At 41.1% G+C, this 16289-nt stretch overlaps 1 protein-coding gene across 8 annotated transcripts in view; it reads right to left on the reverse strand.

Annotated features, from left to right (window-relative positions):
• The window catches only part of GRIK1 (glutamate ionotropic receptor kainate type subunit 1), a 369304-nt gene extending 356585 nt beyond the window's left edge, over nucleotides 1-12719 (reverse strand). For all 8 annotated transcript variants that reach the window (XM_047875424.1, XM_047875423.1, XM_047875420.1 and 5 more), the window contains exon 1: nucleotides 12602-12719. In XM_047875424.1, coding sequence (XP_047731380.1) covers nucleotides 12602-12719 — 118 coding nt within the window. The remainder of the gene's footprint in view (nucleotides 1-12601) is intronic.
• Between the last annotated feature and the right edge of the window lie 3570 nt (nucleotides 12720-16289).

Consider the following 16289-nt stretch of genomic DNA (forward strand, 5'->3'; position numbering starts at 1 on the left):
AACAATCTCAAGATACATGTGGTTTCACGCATTTTTGTTAGGATTTCTCTACGGATATTTTCCCCAGATGTTGGAATCTCCCTGGATTTTAATCTTTAAATAATTATCAGCATCTAGGCTGTACTTCATTCCCATTTCCCTTGTCTGCTTTTTTTTTTAAAGACATAACTCAAAACCTTCTCTAAAAGAGCATCCAGATTGAACTGATTAGTTCTGTGATCCTTATATTCTGAAACTTTTATGTATTTTATTAGCTGATCATAGTTTCTCATTCATTCAAATATAGGTTTTTAAGAATCTTCAAATGAATTGTATGAGAAAACCACACTTTCAAGAAAATAACATTGAGATGCAGGTTATGAATTTGGCTCACCTACTAAGTCTCTATCTCTGTTTAGTTCCTGAGGTCTCAGAGTTCTCATCTATCAATGACAAAGTTGGATGTTAAGATCTTTGAGTACCCTACTGGTCTTAAGCACCATTTAAAAAAGTATCTCTGTATTTATTTATATGATTTTTATTTGTATATTTTATGTGTATATGTGCTTTATGAAGAATATGTTTCATTTTTTGTACTTATATGCATTCTACAACATGTTCTAAGAGATTTTTGGTCTCCTTTCTCTCTCCTTATCTCCTAGCTATCATTCCTAGAAAAGTATCCCAATATCATTCCTAGAAGAGTATGCATATATTAAACTAATAATGAACAATAATTTATAACAAATTTTTAGTATTTTTCTAATATGTACTTATCCCCATTGTTCTTCCCTAGTTAATCATAGCTTTATATGTGAGTTTTTTTTGCCATGTAGAATAAAGACAAACAAAAACAAATAGGAATTTAAATATATGTATTTGTATATGAATATATATATTAAATAGTATAATATATTATATATGTAGCATTGTATATTGTAATGTGTACACTAATATATTTAATAATATGTGTATTCAATACATATAATATATATTAATTATATAATATTATGATAGAACATATAATAATTACATATATATGTGTATATATATAAAGAGAGAGGGAGAGGGAGAGAATTTAGTCTTAAAAGCTTAGGATTGCAAAAGACAGAAAACTGAAATTTCAAAAGTTTACTCACGTTGCTTCCGTTGTTGTTGTCTTAATTTTATTTTATTTTTTATGTTTATTTATTTTGAGAGAGAGTGCGTGCGCGTGCGTGCGCGCACACACACACACACACACACACACACGAGTGGGGGAAGGGCAGAGAGAGAGAGGGAGAGAGAGAATCCCAAGTAGATTCCACGCTGTCAGCACAGTCCCAATGTGGGGCTCGATCCCACAAACCACGAGATCATGACCTGAGCCCCAAATCAAGATTCCGGTGCTTAACCCACTGAGCAACCCAGGTGCCTCATTGCTGTCTTCATTTTAAAAACTCTGCTTTAAATACCACCATTGTGTTTGCAGGCTGAAGCTCAGAGTTCAGATTAATTCAGCTCTCTGCTTCCCCTTCTTGTACTTTGGGGGATAAGAGGCCAGTAGAGCCCCCTCGGACACTGTGTACTCTGAGAGAGCACAGAGGACACCTGCCTCGAGGTGCATGAAGGAGAACTCAGAAGCTTTGTGCGCTTGAACAGAAAGGGTCTGAGATAACAACCAGGCTGGGAAGTAACTTGCTGCTGGAGATTCTTCCTTAATGCTGTCTGGGTAAACAGCCCACTTGCAAGACTAGTCTCAGAGGGCCAGCAGCCCCAGAGTGAGCCAAGGTGGGCTCCCCAGTTAGGGTGTAGGCAGCAGATACATAGAGTTAGAAGCCAATACCCAGGATCAGACAATACAAGCTTCACCCAGGGGATGTCCTGGAGGGATGATAGCAAATGCCTCTAGCCTAAAGAGAGGAGTCTTTGATCCCTGTATGGGGAAGGAAGAAATGAGATTCCTAAAAGATTTACATTTTAAATTGCAAGTGAAGACTTTGATGTAGTCCTGTTGGAAAAAGGGGCTTGTGTGCATAGTTAAATTTAATTTCAGGGAAATGAACAATGTTGCATTTGCACACACGTGATGCCGTGGCTATAAATGCTGAGTATCATGGGGTTACGTGACTTTGTGCAGCATCTCAGTTCAGACCAAGGACAATACGGCACAGCCAACACTGTAGAGGGAACACAGATCTGGAAGGGACTGGCTGGTGCACCCAGGCACCTATTCACCACCAGCTCCCTTCTGACAGAAAAGGGAATAGATCTACTAAAAAGTTACATGACACGGCCAAGCTAAGAATCACTGGGGCTAGAAATGTGCCAAACTGCGTGCCAATGACTGCTAGGTTAATCTAGAAACTACAGAATGGTGACCTTCACCAATCATTTTTAAATTGGGCAAAGAACAAGAACATTAATAGGAATCAGAGTGAAATAAAAAGTCACCATCTTAGCAAAACAAATGGGCTTCCCTTTTCTACATTCATTCTCCTGTAGTTCTTATCTATAAGCAAGGATGAATTGCATACATTCTCAATCCAAAGTACGCAAAACCATGTATTATGGTCTGCACCATTCTCTAAGCATTTTCCATCTTTAACACATAAATTTCATCATAAAATTATATTTAATAGATCTTTCTTTCTTGGGCTTATTCTATTCTTTTCCTAGCCATTCCCTCCTGTTGAACGTTTAAATGATTCACAATTGCAAATAACGGCTCTTGCCAATTCAGTGAACATGTATAGAAACAGCCTTAGGGTTCAAATATATACTGAGAACAAAAGAAACACACACTACCCAGAATTCAAAAGGCAAATATTGCCTTTAGACTTGAAAGATGGCTCTAACTGACTAATTCATTTTTAGGAGATGAAGTACAATAACATCTTATACAATATAAACACAGGTCACTGGAATGCAACTTCTATTTATGGATTGCCAAACTATGTAATCCAACAGTTTAGAAGTTTAAAATTAAAAAAAAAAGAAAAAGAAAATCCTTAAAAGTTGCCCTGGAATCATCATAAAAAAATCACTGATTTTCACCGTGCTTTCCCCAATTTGAATTATGAAGTATTTTATTGTCCCTAGGAATTAAGTATTGATTTTCTGAGGGCCTATTTAGATAATTTTGCTAAGAAAAGAAATCCACACAAATAGTTTGCTATGAGTATTAATTCAAAGACATTAGCACTGAATGCCTCTACCAGAGTATGTCACAATTCCTGAATCGATATTCAAAATTAAATTATGTTTAATTAAGTACAAAAGGCATAGAATAGTAACTAGATGCTAATGGATAGAAACAGTGAATGGCTGATTTTCTACAAAGTTATTGACGAATTCTAAAGAAGACCTATAACCATCATATTTTATCAATAACAATTTTTATATAAAGTTTATTTCTTTCATGATTTTTCCAACATTAGATGCTGTATGTCTTTTTTATGATACTGTAGAAAACTTTTTATGTAGCTATTACATGGAATTGACAATCATTTTTCTATTTCCCTTGATACAATTAGTTACAGATCTTTATGTACTGCAGAATTAGTAACAAAGATGTGGGTTTTTTGTTTTTGGTTTGTAATATACCTTATTTCTTTATTTTTAGAACAATTTTAGATTTACACGAAACTTGTGAGGGTTGTACAGAGTTCCTATATACTCTATTTCCAGTTTCTCCTTGTTAACTCCTTTTTATATGAGGATGGTGCATTTGTTAAAAATAATGAAGTGATGTTGATACACTATTAGACATAATATCGATCTTGATTCAAATGTCCTTAGTTTTCACCTAATGTCCTTTTTTTTTTTTTTTCTTATTTCAGGATCCTATTCAGAACTCCATATTACAGGGACTCTGGCGTGGGTCAGTTGGTTAAGCATCTGACTCTTGATTTTGGTTCAGGTCATGATCTCACAGTTCGTGAGTTTGAGTCCTGCATCGGGCTCTGTGCTGACCGTGCGGACCCTCCTTGGGATTCGCTCTCTGTCCCTACCCTGCTCACGTGCTCTCTCTCAAATAAATTAACTTAAAAAAAAAAAAAACACATTACACCTCTTTGTCAGCTCTCCACAGGCTTCTTTAGGCTGTGGCAGTTTTCCAGACTTTGTTTTTTATGACTTGGCAATTGACAAGTATTGGTCAGGTATTTTCTATTAGTATTTGATGTTTTTCTTGTGATTAGAGTGGGGGTTGGGATTGGGGGAGATGCTGTCAACACAATTCATCACTTGTGATGCTGGCCTTGGTCACCTGGCTCTTCTGTGTAGGGAGATTTCTCTCTTCTTGTCTATTTATTTATTTATTTAATCATTTACCTATATCAGTATGGACTCGTGGGTATTTTATAATTTGGCTTATAATCTAGTACTTTTTAAAATTTTGCGACTCAAATTGTAACAGTTTTGGCCATTGGGAGCCGGGTACTTGGTGTCTGTGTCCCTTTAACATATTCCCATCGGGGCACCTGGGGGGCTCAGTCGGTTAAGCGGCCAACTTCAGCTCAGGTCATGATCTCTCAGTCCGTGAGTTCGAGCCCCGCATCGGGCTCTGTGCTCACAGCTCCGGGCGGGAGCCTGTTTTGGATTCTGTGTCTCCCTCTCTCTCTGCCCCTCCCCTGCTCATTCTCTCTCTCCCTCTCTCTCTCAAAAATAAGTAAACATTAAAAAAATTTAAAAAATAAATAACGTATTCCCATCAATGGGATTTTTTTTGAGTGCTCCCGTACTTTTCCGGCTCATCTTGTACATTTCTCCTTCAGTACCCAAATTGTCCATTTCTCCAGGTGTACCTGGGTGCAAGGTGTGCTCACTTCTACCAAGGTGTCACTGTCTCTAGGCCCTCTCAACTGGGACATGTATGCATGTGTGCACCACCCCATTTTGGGGTTGCTTCAATCAGTCGAATAAGCCTTAACATAGTCTATAATCTTAGACTTGTTCAGTGTAATAAGTAACGCATTGTATTAAATTTCCATTGTGCATTTTAAAGGAAAATAGTAAGTACTAATGAATTACAAGTCTCTAAACTGATAACTGATGATAAGCACAATTAATCATTAGATTTCTATGAAATGAAAACGGACATATAGAATTCTAATACAAAAATCTGCATTGTTGAGCTCCTTTTGGAACATTATTCAGTAGAAATGTTAGAGTACTCATAGACTTTTGTATGTTGTTGTATTTTGTGTTTTGTTTTCTTAAGTCAGGACAGCAATAAATTAGTAATTCATCAGAAGACATAAAACAGGATAATCTTTCAAATGTATTTAGCAACTAATGTACCAACTGATATATGAAGGATTTAGAGGGCTAAAGAAAAGTGTTTTCACTATTGTAGAGTGTTTCTGTGAGATTGATTTGTGGTCAGTAGGAGTATACTCTTCATTTAATCAATGTCCTTGCCTCTTAATTCCACTTTCTAACTAATTTTACATTGTGTTTAATAAATGTGTTAACATAGCATTAGACAAAATTACATGCTTTAAAAAAAAACTTAAAATTTTTTATAAGAACAAAAAGAATAAACTATCATTTAAGTGATTTGGGGAAGTTAAAGATTTTTATTTTTTAGTAGTTCATAAATAACATAGATACAAAATCAAATATTTTTACCTGTTTGTTTGTTTTCTCCTCCAGGATAAACCATTTTTCCATTTGATTTATTATTACTAATACTATAATGTTGATGTAATAAGATTACAGGTTTTTCCAATTTGATATGACAGCTTGATCTCAGCAGTAAATCAAGACAAACTTACAAAGTTTATGTAGCTGGTATACATTTCTTTTTATTTAAAAAGAAATTTTCATTTCTCCATGAAAATTGATCATTGAAAAAAATCAGATATGCATTTAAAAAGAAATAAGTAGGTTGAACTTTAAATAAAGATAGACTTTTAATTTACTACAGATTATAGTCTTGGAAAATATATTATAAATTTAATATTTTTTTCCATTTAAAACCATGTTAAAAAGTAAGTGTAGTGAAAAAAATCAGGAAAATTGTCCCATATCACATTTTGCGGTAATAAAAATAACATACCTTTCAGGATAGGTAATGTGGTTTCAAAAATGTTTTCAATATAATAAAGAACAACAAGTATCCAAACATTTAGATGTAAAATTGACCCTTGAACTACATGGGTTTGAACTACATGAATCTACTTATATGCAGATTTTCCCCATAAACACAGTATAGTACTATAAATGTATGTTCTCTTATTTTCTTAATAAGCTTACTTTATTATACTAGCTTACTTTATTATAAGGATACAGGGTATAATACATATGACTACAAAATCTAAACTCGTCAACTGTTTATATTTTCCGTCCGGCTTCCGGCTTACAGTAAGCAATTAGTAGATAAGTTTTGGGGGAATCAAAAGCTACGTGAGGATTTCCAACCACCCAGTGGTCGTTGCCCCTAACCTCTTGTTCAAAGATCAATTTTACAATTTAAGCTTTGTAAAAAAAGTTCTGAAGTAGAGTGGACAGCATTTTAGTTAGACCTGAAGAAGCACTAGGTGTGCAGTCATGTGAGTTATGTGTGCATTGAAAATTTCAGCGATTGTAGGGGCGCCTGGGTGGCGCAGTCGGTTGGGCGTCCGACTTCAGCCAGGTCACGATCTCACGGTCTGGGAGTTCGAGCCCCGCGTCAGGCTCTGGGCTGATGGCTCGGAGCCTGGAGCCTGTTTCCGATTCTGTGTCTCCCTCTCTCTCTGCCCCTCCCCCGTTCATGCTCTGTCTCTCTCTGTCCCAAAAATAAATAAACGTTGAAAATTTCAGCGATTGTATTGGCCAGTGTTTCCTCAGATACGTTCTGAGAACAGATATGTTCAGTGAGACATTAATAGCTGTGATTCAAGTTAAGAGTCCTCTGATAAGGAAAATGTACGAAACGCTGGAGTCAAAAAAAAAGGAAAAAAAAAAAAAAGAAAAGAAACAGGTTTCTTCGTGCAGAATCACAAAAAGCTTTTAATATAAATTTGTCTCCTGAATCTCTAAGGGACAAGATTTCTCCATACTTAGCCACACAAATAAATTATTTTACAGCACAAAATTCCTTCCCTGTTCATTAACAGGGAGAAAGAAGGGGAAGTGCTTTGGTCAACTCTACCATATGACGTTCATTTTACATACGATGTCGCATTTCATTTTTGCCACAGACCCATGAGTCTGTGGTTATTTCTGCTTCTCTAGCTAACAAAACAGCCCCCTCCTCAACATTCTCCCCACATTAGCAATCTTTTCAAGGTCAGCCAATTAGGAAAAGGCAGTTAGGAAAGAGAGTTCCTTTCTACCTGGAAGTCTCCAGTCTTTCTTCTAGGAGAAACAACTTCTGGAAAATTCTAGAACATAGATGATATTTTCTACATTATATGGTTATCAGTGGAACAACAGAAGGGTATTAAGAGGCTATGGGAAATCACCACCACCAGATTCCCTCAAAAGCATTTCGATGAAGTGAACAATCTGATTATAAATGGTGTGTTTTCTAGGCTTTCCCTCCAACTGGATTGCCTTCCTTAACCCCCTCTTAAAGAGAAATTATGGAGAATCAAATAACAATGCCAACTTTTCTCTTTGCTAACTGCCTACAATATACTCAAATAGAAATTACTTTAACTTTGATTGATGTGGTTATCCCTGAGTTACTGAGAGCAACAGCTCACCTATGTTTGATCTCAGCTTAAATGGTTATATAACTGCACAGATAAGTCCATACACAATACAGCATACTTTAATGCAAGGAACTTGAAACTTGAGATCAGAATAGCTAGCTTCAAGTTCTGGACTTTCTAGTAACCAGCACTTGAACTTAGGCAAAGTTACCAAGTCATGGTCTTCTCATTAAAAACTGGTGATGAGAAACCATACAGGAAAGGCAGCTACAGTTCAGGTTTATGTAGGATAAACACTGGGCTTGTAAAATTAATATTACGGAAAAGAAGAATCATGCAGATAAAACAATATGGTAAGAGGTCTGCATGTGTGCAGAAATATGTTCATATCAGCCAGTCTCTTTTCATCATGCTCTCAGACCATTTCTCTCTCAGATTTTTCAGGGACCGATGGAGTTCTCAAGTTGATGTTAGGAACACTCTCGTCAGGGTGAAATCGACCTCAGGCCAAACACATCTTCCTAAGAGCTTCTGTTCTAGGTTTGGCAGAATGAACCCACTCTGTCCTCTGGGCCTTTGTGGGCTTGAACTTATTCTATGTTGACAATTCCTTTCATATAATAAATCGATGGCACAAGATTAATTGAAAACTCTTCGAGAGTAACATTTGGAATTAAAAAGTAAAACGTGTCTGCACTGAAGTCCTGATGAAAAACTTCAGCGGTTACATACAGCATCCACCATCAGAATACATGCTTCCAGGGGGAGGTGTGTTTATCTCTTTTGTTCACTGTTGTGCACACGGCCTCTATCTAGAATTATGTCTGGCCCATGGTAGAGGAATAAGCACATAGTGAAGATCTGCTGAGTGAAGAATGAATATTAAAAGAAGGAAGGAATTCGTGGCTCATGAATGAGGTTGTGAGTTTTCTACACTCACAAGCAAAAACACAAATATACATGAAGCAAAGTTTGGAGCTTTGGGCCTCCTTAGGGGTAAATATTAAAAAATGATGTTATGGCCAACTTGATAATTAAAATAAAATCCATTTAGATCTGTCTTAAGGAAATAAAATCATCTGGACAACTATATTGTCATTTAACTTTCCATGCTATCGATATAAATTTCCACAATATTTCTCTTTATTTACCATATTTGATTACATAATAGTAATATAGTTTTTAGTGGTTTGTTTGCACATCACAAAAATTGTTTCTTTGATCCCCTCCCTATGAAACAGGAAAGGCGGACAGCATTACTGCTAATTCAGAGGAGTGATCTGGGCTCGGAAATATTAAATGTGTAATAAAAAATATAACACATTTACTATTGAGTCTGTTCAGAAAGAGAATGACAATAATAATAATGTAAAAATAAAACCACAAAACAATTATAATGCAATTAATGTATGCAATATACTGCTGAGAGCACTTTTATATTCTGTTTTTTGTACTCTTATTAACGTCGCTGTGAGGTTGCAATTGTTTAATTGGATTTTTCAGATACAAAATGTAGGCCTGGTGAGACTGAACAACTCTGGCTGACATAGCCATTGAGTCCTGGAGCGGGGACCCAAACTTGTGCTTTGTGACAACAAATCGTGTCAGAAAGCCTGGTTCCCACCACTTAACTCTCAACTCTATGCTTTTACCCCCACCTCTTTGACTGTGTATGTTGACATGATATGTAAAAATATAGTATATAAATATATCTTTCTGTTATGATTATTATTACAAGTACGATACATCTGTCCAAGAAATTTTTTCCTTTCCTTTCCTTTCCTTTCCTTTCCTTTCCTCTTTTCTTTTCTTCTCTTTTCTATTTCAACTAATGGAGGTGTGCCATTGTCAAATAAGGTCATCCAGACCCTGCTGTAACTATTAGGTACAGGTTGGTTGGCCATGTGATTCTGAAGCTCAAGTGTGTGTGTGTGTGTGTGTGTGTGTGTGTGTGGCGGGGGGGGGGGTTAGATACACAGAGATTAACTGGTTGTTAACATACACCATATGTATACAGAGAAGAAAGGATGATCCAGCATCCCCTAGGGAATTCCCAGCAGCTAACCATATTTCCCTTCCATGCAGGTTGCTGGGCAACCTCTGGAGGGTAGTGGTAATGTTTAGGGAACCTACATTCCATTGGACCCCCTTCATGTCTCTAATCTGTGACATGAGGTTGTAAACTTTACAAAGGATACCCACAGTATGTGTAATAACCATGCCTATATGCATACTAAATGACCTCGTTAATATTTAGCAGGCATGAATTTTATCTTAAAGTTTATACCTTTCATTCATTTTCCTCAATAGCTGAAATTTAAGCAGACACTCACAAGAAAAGTAGACCACCAATTAATTTATTGAAGCATTCAAATGCCTTTTCATATACGCACAGTGCAAGGCGCCTAACATTAATGGTCTACTTTGGATATGTTAAGTTACTGGAAAACACGGAAGTCAATAATCAAGAGCCCCTTTTTGTTGGTTGGTTGGTTGGATGGTTTGTGGTTTGTAGGAAAGAGAAAAAGGATGAGAGATAAAAAAAAAAAAGAGAACACATTTTAATTCTTCTCTTTGCTTCCCCCCTCCCTGCTCCCCACATACTTTACACACTTGCTTAGTCCCTAACTCCTTTGATATTTTGTATTCCGTGTTGGACTTGGCTGACATAAGAAACTCCCTGTAGAGAGGCAGGTTGCCTCTGAGCTAAGGCTGGTTTCCATGGTGCTGAAATGTCCACTTAAAAGTAAGCACAGTCCTGAGGTACATACACGTAGTGCTTACACCAACCATAGGTCACTCAGAGCCAGAAGGAGTAAGACATTTGTACTGCACATAAACAGCATCAGGCCATGCAATTTTACTTTATGCATTTCAGCTCCCATTTGGAAAAAGGAAATCTCATTATCCTGTACCATATATTTTAAGGTCAGTGAATCATGTTGGGTTGTTCTCACTTTGAAAACCACTTTTAAATGGATGAGTGTAATTGCTTGTAAATACTCAGATCTGTGAACAAATATGTTTTAAAACATCCTTTTCCACCCCTTCTGGGAATTCCTTTAGATTTGGGGAATGCAGGGGAGGAAAATGCTACCTTAAGTTTGTTATACAGAAAGGAGGGCTATTGGCTGGAATAGCCTGTTCTAGTATGTCAAGATTTCCACCCCCCTCTCTCTCTCACTTTTTAGATTTGTCTCCTTTAAAATATATAAGTCATAAGCAAAACACCAATTAAGTTATTAGGTGTTGGAAATTGTAACGCATTCATCATTTATTTAGTACTGTTCAAAGAAATTTTGTTATTGGATTGTGGAGGGCTGATTGCATCCATGGTGGCGGGTGGGGGGGGGACAGGATATTAAGGCTACAACATACTTCAGGTGAAGGGTATTTTAGTTACAAGTAGTATTTTTTTTTTTTTTTGTACAACGAATGCTTTAGAACTCTTTTAGTGGACAGTCTAAATTATCCAAAAATGCACATTATCATTATCTGTAATCTAGAAAAATATATCTGCAGTAAAAATTAGTATTAGGGATCTTTTTTGAAAATTAGATCCCACATATCTGGAGAAAATGCATTTCATAGTAGTAAATTTCTTTCTCTCTCTCTCTCTATATATATATATTTTAAACAAAATAGTCATGTTGAGTGACAAGAACTAGTTTCTGAATCTTTGGAAAGAGGTTTGCTAATTGCAGGCCAGCATCAGTAAAGTTATTGAGAAATTTCAGCTGCTCAGGGGCCTCGCTGGGTGGAATGCTCTACACTATTCCATGCACATCCTGCAGATCCTGTGGGTTCCTGGAAAGGGTGTGAATTAGAAACCCTTAGAACTCAGGACTTCACTCTTGCTACCTCCAGTGGGAGACTGGAAAAGCTGGGAGGCCCATGTGGTGTCTCAGCTTCACCTGTGGCTCTCTCTGTGTGTGTCTAAGAGGCGTAGCTGATTGGGGAAGGAGGAGGGCAAGCTGAGACTAAGGGAATAGAGATTGGGTTTAGTATGGAAGGGAGAACATTAAAGGCAAAGGGGTTTTTCACCCCCCACCTCCACCCTAACAGCCTAGAAATCGCTCAGTGTCTCCACTACTACACTGCGGTGGGCGCTGTGCCTGTAGGTATAGAAATCCACACCCTAGCAAAGTACCCACCCCCTTCCAATGTCCTTGCCTTTTGCTCTTTTTTAGGCTGCCCCAGGGCTCCTACACTCAGCCTCCCAGTCTCTTTTTATTCCACCTGAGAACGAAGTCCAGAGTCTTCCAGGGAGTTATTTTGACGGGGGACTGGATCATTCTCAGTGGCCCGCAGGCGTGGCAAATTGGGGATCAAATGGGGCGCTTAGGTGTCTGCTGCTGGTGTTGGCTGACTGTTCTCTCCCCTCCTTGAACTCTCGGCCACAGAGCCAGATCCGGGTTCTGCCCCACACTGGTGGAACCCTCCAGACTTTGGAGGCTCCATGTAGAAGAACGCAACTTGGGGACGAAAACTTGGAAGGTCGGGGTTAGCCGGCTGTGGGAAATCCCCGCGGTCCCCACATTTTACTCTTGAGATACGGACATGCCTTTGACTCCCCGGCGCCCGGGTTGCCAGGGACCCGGGCTGCGCATCTGGACCGCCCGACGTCCACCCAGACGGCCGGAGAGCGCATCTCCGCGCCCGAAGCAACTGGCTGCAGCCGCGCGCGACCCCGCGCCCGGAGTGGGGTGCCCGCCCCGGAGAGCCTGGCCCCCTGAACTCCTGTCCGCGTTCCCGAAGCCTGGATTGAAAAAACCCGCCAACCGTCCCTGGCGGGGAAGCCCGGCACTCTCCGGGAGGGCAGCAGTGACGCGGCTTCCCCTTTCCCGGAGCCTCCCTTGCGCGCTGCCCTCGCCACCCCCGGGCTCTGCCCCTGCGCCGGCGCGCGCTGCCACCCCGGGACCCGCTGCCCTCGCGCCGGCCCAGGGAGCCGCCGCGTCCCGCGAGCCGGCGGCCCGGAGCGCTCCCCGGGGCTCACTCACCGATCCTGAGTACTTGCGGGGCGGTCTGGGGGAGGACGCAGCAGAGGAAATAGAGGAGCGCCCAGCCGGTTTCCCTGGTCCGGAGCCCGGGCTGGGCGAGGAGTGCGCGGCTCTCCATCTTCTCGGCTTCTTAATTCCTGCCGAGCCCCAGCCGCGGCCGCACGCCCGCGAGATGCAGCGCGCCCGGGCCGGCTCCCTGCCTCATCCTCCCTGGGATGCTCGGCGGCGGCACCCCTGAGCGCTCCCCCCACCCCCGGAGAGATTTCGAGGGCGCGGGCGTGGGAACGCGGAGCTGGCTGGCGACGCGGGGCTCGCTCGGGGCTCCTCGCTTCTGCCGCTAGCCCATCACCGCTGCTGCTCCTCCTTCGTGGGCCGCGGACGGCGGAGGACCGGCGCGCTTCTGCTCCCGGAGCCCAGAGACCAGCTGGGGAAAGTTGCTGTCCCAATTTGCGGGCACGTCTTCCTCATTCGTCCTCCGGTCCGATGGAGAGTGGAGGGGGCGGGGGGCGGGGGGCGGGGGTTAGGGGGGGTAGGGGGAGGAGGCAGCCAGAGAAGGAGAGGAAACGGGGAACGAAGGCGGAGGAGGATGGAGAGAGGGGACTGGGTGAGTTGGTACAGGGGCTCTGAGCAGGCAGGATGGGCTCCGGCAGGTTAACTGGGATCGGAGCCACGCTCTTGCCTCTCTCAGTCCTTGCTTTCCTCCTCCCCTCGCTGGCCCCACCCTTGATTTACTGCCCGCCCCAACACCAGCGATCCAGACACTCACTCACGCGCGCGCGCGCACACACACACACACACACACATGCCGTCTTCCCTTGCCCTCAACTTTGCGCTGTGCTGCTTGGAAAGTCGATTGAGCGTTGCATACTCGAGACCGAGAAAATCTTATCTACTGGTCGGAACCGAGGCAGTTTCCGCCGTGCGCTGTGACTGGTAGAAAGGCCTTCTTGGTAGTGTCCCTGCGCGCCCGTTAGGGGGTCGTGGGGGATGCCCAACTAGGACTCTTCCCATCACTAGATGGAGAATCGCCTTCTCGGACGCGAGTATCTCAGAGAATAGCAGAGCTGCTGTTTTAACTCCGGCGAGGATGAAGAGGAAAGAGAAGAAGGGGGGGGGGGGGGGTACCTCCCGTACTCTGAGATTAGAGTGGCTTCTTTCCTATTCAGACCGGAGATAATCTCTTGTAAAATTGCTTCGCTTCCATTTACAGATGCAGAACTGCGAAAGGGGCAGATTCCAGCGCCCCTCCTTTTCTTGATTTCTTTTGACTGCCACGTTCGAACGCTGGAAGACAGTCTATTTTAGCAATGTAGGTTTGGAGACTATTTCTCGTAGAAGGACAAGGACAGTTCCCTGGGGAAATCATCAGCATTTGATCATTTTGGCTTAATTTCCTTTGAGCTTTCTGGGGAATGTTCTATATAAATGTTTGCTGGCTGTGCATTAACATTCATAGAGATTTTTTTTTTTTTCCTAAGTATGGATTTTGGAGGACTGACCTAAACGGAGTCAGTCTATCTGAAAAACATGTCCACAGACATACCAACCTAGAATAGGAAAGAAGTACAAAACAGACCTAATGTATCTTAAGGTGCATTCATTCATTCATTCACCCAATACCTGAGTATCTTGTATGTGGTGTCAGAAAGCATACTTTTTCTGGGGGGGGGGGGAGAGAAAGTGAGAGAGCACAAGTAGGAGAGAGGGACAGAGGGATAGAGAGAGAGAATCTTAAGCAGGCTCCATGCTCAGCCCAATACAGGGCTTCCTCCCAAGACCCTGGGATCATGACCTGAGCCAAAATAAAGAGTTAGAGGCTCAACCGATTGAGCCACCCAGGTGCCCCTAGAAACCATACCCTTTACTAAAGACCCTATAGTGGGAAAAACACATCACCCATCCTCCAAGGTTGATTATAACCCCACTGCTGGAAGCTAGTCAGCTCCTATGTCAAGTAGTGGGATGAGAGTTGCCAAAACAGAACACATCCACAGATAAGAAGAGGGGTTCATCTAGGGGCAGCTGGGTGGCTCAGTCAGTTAAGCATCAGACTTTGGCTCAGGTCATGGCCTCACTGTTCATGAGTTCAAGCCCCGTGTGGGGCTCTGTACTGACAGCTCAAGCCTGGAGCCTGCTTCAGATTCTGTATCTCCCTCTCTCTGTCTGTCCCTTCCCTGCTCACACTGTCTCTCTCTCTCTCTTTCAAAAGTAAACATTAAAAAAATTTTAAAAAAAGAAGAAAGGTTGATGTGGATTTAGGATTGCATCTCATGCATGGATTAATTAAACCAGGAAGTATTAGGAACATAGGCTGGTTATTTTCAGAAATTTGAAGAGCTCTTATGTTAAAAGAAAGTAGTCTTAGCGTTAGTTAAGTGAAAAGAAATACAAAAAATAAGAATATTGGATGGAAGTTGTAAGAAGAGTAAATTTCACCTGAATTTTTGAGCGGGGTACTGGCCATTGCTAAGTCAGGAATGTGTCGAACAGTGGTGTGGCCTGCTTCAGAAAGGAGTCAGACTCTCTATTCATTCAATCACTCATTGGTTCATTCAATGCATATTATGTGCCTACTTTGTGGGAGGCATCGTGTCAAGCCCCTGAGACACAGCTGGAATATGGTTGCTGCTATGATGCAACTCTTACTAAAGAAGTATGAGTTACAAAAAAAAAATGGTACTTTGGGCATAAAGAAAAGGAGAAATCCAACCTCATATAGGAGTTTGGGAAGACCTTGATAAAGGAGTGATCCTTCAAAACTCTAAGAATGAGTAGGTTATACGTGATTACTAAGTGCTTCTTAGAGTGAAATAAATGTAACAATTGCTAGAGGATTTATTTTGAAGCCTAAAGATTTGTGTTAAGTATGTGCAGTTGTCTGTTGTTTTCTTGCTACATCCGGTAAGGTTGCATCCCTAGATCTTGAGAAGCCAAAGTCTAGAATTAGGTCTGCTTTTGACCAAACAGGGTTTGAATCCTGCTTTTACCTAATTCTAGATTTGTAGCCTTGGTTCAATTACTTTATTTCCCTGTAGTAGAGATTGCTAATGCTTACCTATATTTATTTTTCTTCTTCCCAGGCACGTTAAAGTCTGCACCTTTCCAGTTAAGTGTAATCATGTGGCCATTTGTGAAACGAAATGCGAGTGGAAGTGGTATGTGCGTTTCTGGGTGAAAAAGAAGACAGTGAAAGACCTCACATGGCCCTTCAGCACACTCCTCTCCTGGAAGAGTAACCCTGAAAGCGACAGGATGTAGAGGACAAGACGAAAGTAGCCTGGATCCCAGAGTCACATTATGAAAAGGAGATGCTCTAAATAGTTGTCAGACCAGCAACAAACTGAACCCTGCACCAGGGTCTGTGCTGACAGCATGGGGTCTGCTTGGAATTCTCTGTCTCCCTCCCTCGCTGTCCCTCCCTCCCTCTCCCTCTCTCTCAAAATAAATAAATAAACTTAAAAAACAAACGATTTTGAGGTCTGTTTGTTACTGCAACATGACCTAATCTACACTGACTGATACACCTTCTAAGACTTGATATCTTCATTTGTAAAATGAAAAAAATAATAACACGATAGGGCCATTGGAAGATTATATTAAGTACTGCTTATAATGTATTTTCCAAAGCCCTTGTTACTCAGCATGATTAGTTCCTTTGTGGTAATTACTTTTTTGGTTAAAGGAATCT

This window comes from Prionailurus viverrinus, chromosome C2, assembly GCF_022837055.1.
Source record: "Prionailurus viverrinus isolate Anna chromosome C2, UM_Priviv_1.0, whole genome shotgun sequence".
Lineage (NCBI taxonomy): Eukaryota > Metazoa > Chordata > Mammalia > Carnivora > Felidae > Prionailurus > Prionailurus viverrinus.